The sequence below is a fragment of the Myotis brandtii genome, unplaced genomic scaffold (assembly GCF_000412655.1).
Source record: "Myotis brandtii unplaced genomic scaffold, ASM41265v1 scaffold417, whole genome shotgun sequence".
In the NCBI taxonomy this organism is placed as follows: Eukaryota; Metazoa; Chordata; class Mammalia; order Chiroptera; family Vespertilionidae; genus Myotis; species Myotis brandtii.
This window is the reverse complement of record NW_005366017.1, coordinates 209282-214246: the sequence shown is the minus strand read 5'-3', so window position 1 is coordinate 214246 and position 4965 is coordinate 209282. Positions and strand designations below refer to the sequence as shown.

The 4965-nt window shown below is 57.5% G+C and overlaps 2 protein-coding genes across 3 annotated transcripts in view; one reads left to right on the top strand and one right to left on the bottom strand.

The window, feature by feature from the left end:
• Positions 1-2446, top strand: part of TPI1 (triosephosphate isomerase 1) — a 3235-nt gene extending 789 nt beyond the window's left edge. The window contains exons 2-7 of the mRNA XM_005873672.2: positions 541-664; positions 750-834; positions 909-1041; positions 1319-1404; positions 1664-1751; positions 1883-2446. Of these exons, the coding sequence (XP_005873734.1) occupies positions 541-664; positions 750-834; positions 909-1041; positions 1319-1404; positions 1664-1751; positions 1883-2001 (635 nt within the window). The 3' untranslated portion in view covers positions 2002-2446. The remainder of the gene's footprint in view (positions 1-540; positions 665-749; positions 835-908; positions 1042-1318; positions 1405-1663; positions 1752-1882) is intronic.
• Positions 2447-2553: 107 nt separating this feature from the next.
• The window catches only part of SPSB2 (splA/ryanodine receptor domain and SOCS box containing 2), a 5331-nt gene continuing 2919 nt past the window's right edge, over positions 2554-4965 (bottom strand). For both annotated transcript variants that reach the window (XM_014545657.1, XM_005873671.2), the window contains exons 2-3: positions 4111-4857; positions 2554-2922 (exon numbers count right to left, since the gene is read on the bottom strand). In XM_014545657.1, coding sequence (XP_014401143.1) covers positions 2795-2922; positions 4111-4774 — 792 coding nt within the window. In that variant the 5' untranslated portion in view covers positions 4775-4857 and the 3' untranslated portion in view covers positions 2554-2794. The remainder of the gene's footprint in view (positions 2923-4110; positions 4858-4965) is intronic.

Genomic DNA, 4965 nt, shown 5'->3' with positions numbered 1-4965 from the left:
CTTTTGCGAATGAGGAGCGATCCCACGCGCTCTCCAGCCTGGAACCGGGAAGCGCGGGGTCTCCAGGAGCCGCTCGGCTCCCGGCCCACCACCCGCAGCGCTGTCCTCAGCCCGTCCCATCCACCCACATCGCAGAACCACCGGCCTGATCAGAAGGGGCAGCCCCGAGACCCCACAGCAACCGGACTTGGCCCTTTCTGCTTTTGCTAAAAAGCCTTGCCTGGCCTGTGAGAGCTATTTTAGCAGGGAGGCTGGATTGGCCCCCGGAGAATGCTGAGTCTAGTTGGTGCTCAGGCCCAGAATAGCCCCAGGAAATCAGAGCCACAGCTGTTAAAAGAGCAGAGGGCAGGGCCGTGGCCTCGGCGGCACCTGGGAGGCTCTAGGAATTGGAAACAGGCCCAATCTGGGATGTGGACAAAGATCATCTTGTTGGGGGGGAAAGGGAAGGGAAGCAGAACTCAGAAAGCTGGTGAAGGCGAGGGGTTCAGAGCCCTGGATGGAGTCTAGAGCATGAAGGCTTTCTTGTGATCTCGTCCTCAGAGGTGGTCTGTGCACCCCCCACCGCCTACATTGACTTCGCCAGGCAGAAGCTAGATCCCAAGATTGCCGTGGCTGCCCAGAACTGCTACAAAGTGATGAATGGGGCTTTCACTGGGGAGATCAGGTGAGATGCAGGTGGGAGAGGGGTGTGTGGGGACCCGTCCCTCATGTTCCTCCCTGTGGAACTGTGGCTTCATCTCTTCCCACAGCCCCGGCATGATCAAAGACTGTGGAGCCACATGGGTAGTCCTGGGGCACTCGGAGAGAAGACACGTCTTTGGGGAGTCAGATGAGGTTAGTAACTAGGAGAAGAGATGAGAGATGCCTTGTTCCAAGAGTGGTGTTTCACCAAGTCTGTTCCTCAACAGCTGATTGGGCAGAAAGTGGCCCATGCCCTGGCGGAGGGACTTGGAGTCATCGCCTGCATTGGGGAGAAGCTAGATGAGAGGGAAGCTGGCATCACTGAGAAGGTCGTTTTTGAACAAACCAAGGTCATCGCAGGTATTTCTGAAGGGACCTATGGGCCTCGCCAAGTCCATGAAGGCACAGAGGGTGGGGTTGATGCCCTGCAGCCTGACTTGATCCCCATGGAAAGGGAAGGGGAAGGTGGGAACCCTTGCTTCCTCCCTCTCACTTCTACACCTGCCCCATGGTATTGATGCCTCTTGGAGTTCCTTAAACAGCCACTAGGGGGCAGCAGGCCACCCTCTTTATACCTTGGTACCAAGCTCGGTCGCTCCCTCCTAAACACCCTGGTTCTGTGATCTCTGTCCCACAGATAACGTGAAGGACTGGAGCAAGGTTGTTCTGGCCTATGAGCCTGTGTGGGCCATTGGTACAGGCAAGACTGCAACACCCCAGCAGGTAACCACGCCCAGGAGCCCCACCCTCATCCTACCCTGCTTGGGTAGAACTGACAGCAGAGACCATCTGGGACAGCCCTTCATTTTAAAGACAGAACATTGCCCAAGGACATCCATTCCAGGGCCTGGTGTTCTAACTGGGATCTCAGGGTTTCTGGGATTCCCTGAAGCAACACTGCCTTGTCACTGGTGCCCAGGGTGGTTCCCCCTTTGAGGGAAAGGCAGAAAGAGTCTTAACTTAGTCTGGCTTCTTGTTCTAGGCCCAGGAAGTACACGAAAAGCTCCGGGGATGGCTTAAGTCCAATGTCTCTGATGCAGTGGCTCAGTGCACCCGCATCATTTATGGAGGTGAGTGGGTTTGGCTCCAGCCTGAGGTGGGGTAGGCTGGGAACTAGACTGAGCCTTCCTTAGACATTGAGGTGGGAATGGAGTATGCCCATCCCATCCCTGACCATTCGCCCTCACTCCTCCCTTCCCAGGTTCTGTGACTGGGGCAAACTGCAAGGAGCTGGCATGCCAGCCGGACGTGGATGGCTTCCTCGTGGGTGGTGCATCCCTCAAGCCTGAATTCGTGGACATCATCAACGCCAAACAATAAGCCCCAAATCCATCTCCCTGCCCTTCCTGCTATGCCAAGGACTGTGAAGCTCAGAAGCCCAATAACTGCTCCTCCCTCTCCCCACCCCCACACATGCTTCTGATGGTATCACCTGCCCCTTCTTGTGGCCTAATCCAAACTGTACCTCTCCTTTACCATGTACATCTATTATGGTTGGGACAACCCCTTCTCCACTTACTATAATAATTGGAACAAAACATGTCACCAAGATGGCCTCTCCTTGGCTGAGAGGTAGAAGGGTGGGGTTTGCTCGTAGGCCCCTCCGTCCCCACTGAAGGCAGGAAAGAGAAGCCGTCCTCCTCTCCCATCTCGTACTTGAGGCCACGGGCTGGGAAAGAGCCCTGTCCTCCCTGGTGCCAACGCCTGTGTGTTGTGTATGTGAGCAGTCCCACTTGGGGGTGGGAATAAACATCTGGCATTAAGCCTTGTGGTTTGTCCTTCATTGTACTTGTTTCCACATCATTTCTCTTTACTTTTTTGAGGCAGCCACAGGACCCTTGTGCAAAAAAAAAAAAAAAAGCCACAAACAGGTTTTTACAACAGCAGGTCTCATTATTTTTACTTGGAAAAAAAAGTGTCTTGTGTACCAGGCGCCACAGCCTTGAATAACAGCTCCTTCTCTTCACCCCCTGGGTGGCTCGGGCCATTCAGCTCCTCAGAGCTTGGGTTAGGACTAGGGGCCCAGCCTCACTGGCTTTAAGTAGCTGGTCAAGCCAGCAGTACCCCTGGGGAGGGGTAGCATCAAGGCCCCCAAATCTGTGGTATCACAGGGTCACTGGTAGAGCAGGTAGTGCTTCATGGCAGGGGGCAAGGGCAGAGCAGATACCTGGCCCAGCCGGCTAGCCCCCAGAGCTTGGCGCACACACAGGCGGCTCAGGTGCAGAAGGGAGTGTGGCTCCGCTGGGGGAGAGAAGGAGGGGAAGGTAAGTAGGGGTGCAGCCACCAGCTAGACATCCTCAAATTATAGGGTTCCCTTCCACTCTCCTGCTCCGAGTCTGCTCCTACCTTGGTCAAGAGATCTAAAGCACCCTGACGTTCTGCATCTGCTCTCGGGGTCAGAGGCATCACACCCCCCCAGTCAGAGCTGGGGGTGAAGCTCTAGCTAAGGCCCTCTAAGCAACAGGCCAAGGTGGCTCTGACAGGGGTGGAGCTGGCCCAGGCTTGGATTCCAGAGAGGCCTGGGGAATGGGGCTGATGAGGTGGAAGGAAGGAGAGCCCTCCACAACAGCTCACCATGGGTGATGGGAGGAGAGGTACCCAGCCTCTGCTAAGCCTACAACTGCAGAGAACAGTTAAATCCCATCAGTCTAAAGCCGGGCCCCATTGCTTCCCCAAGGAGGTCCTTCCCCTGCAGCCCCACCCCAAACCCTGCCCCTACTGCTCTCCTTCCAGGTAGGGGGAGGGAGGGCTCAGTGGCTCCTTCCTGGGGTTTGACTGAGGAAGTAGGCATGTATGAGTCACAGGTCAGAGCCCAGGGAATCTAGCGCACACCCTGGGTGCCTGGAGCTGCCTGTCCTCTTTTGAAATTGTACACGTAGCCCAGTACCCATTTAACCCTTTGCACCTGTGCTCCAGGAGCTGCTAGCTCCCATAAAGCCCTAATCCAGTGGTTCTCAACCTTCTGGCCCTTTAAATACAGTTCCTCATGTTGTTGTGACCCAACCATAAAATTATTTTCGTTGCTACTTCATAACTGTAATGTTGCTACTGTTATGAATCGTAATGGAAATATCTGTTATGCAGGATGGTCTTAGGCGACCCCTGTGAAAGGATCGTTCGACCGCCAAAGGGGTCGCGACCCACAGGTTGAGAACCACTGCTCCCTGGAGGGCCTCCCTCCATTCTGGGGGCTCACCACTTAATAGCAAGTTGCATGCCCAAGCCTCACCTTTACCTCTCTTGCTGTTGGGAGGATTAAACTAGGTAAAGGCTGTGAAGACCCTTAGCCATTCCTGGCACTGAGTAAGGGGTAGGGAAGCAGGTCAGATGAAGGCTCCTTCCCTCCACCCTTGTAAAGGCCTTGAGTTTCCAACCCAAACCACAGCCACCAGTGACAGAACACGCTCCCACACCTACCCCGGGCCTCACCTCTCCTTTTGCCCAGGTAGCTGATGCGGACCTGGCACTGGCCCCAGACAGCGCTTACTGCTGGGTAGAGGGTCCTGCCCTTCAGTCCGTAGAAGGCTGGCCCCAGGTAGGTACCCCCAATCGCGTAGCCCAGAGTTCCCTCCTCCATGTCCAGAATCACCAGCAGCCTCTCCGGCACCTCCAGCGGCTCACCCTGAGGTCCGGGTGGATATTGGGGGGCCCCGGGCCCCTTGCTCTGATGGTACAGCTTCCCCCGCCCAAGGTCCCAGCCCCACGACTCGCTGTTGCTGCCCAGCAGCGCCGCGTAGTGGTCAGCCTGCAGCGGGGCGAGGGCCGTGGCCACACCCACCACGGCGTGGGTGCCCCTCTGCGCGCGGGGCCAGCTGATTTCCCAGGCGTGCAGGCCGCTCGAGTAGCCCCTCTTACCCCGGGCCCCGTCCGTGCTCTGGGCGACGGGCCGCCGCTCAAAGCACAGCCCCCCCTCCCGGACCTCGATGTTCTCCGAGCAGTCCTTGGGGTTCCAGCCGTGGCGCCGCTGAGTTCCCAGGTCAGGAGGGGGAGCAGAGAGCAGCTCCTCCAAGCCTTTGGGACAAGAGAGGTCGGGGTACAGGGCCTGCGGGGTGGGGGGGCTGCGGCTGCCCCCTGCCAGGGCCGTCTGGCCCATGGGGTGAGGCGCTGGAGGGTTCCCTGGAAGAGTCTTGTTGGGGCGTCTCTCTTCTGCAAGTTGCGCTCCGGCTCGGGGTTGCCCTGGAAAAGAGTTGGGAGAGAAGAGACGGTAACGTGAGGGGACCCGGCGGGGGCTCCTCCTCCATGCGCCCCGGCCTTTCACCCGTTGGCCCACCGCCCCGCTCCTCC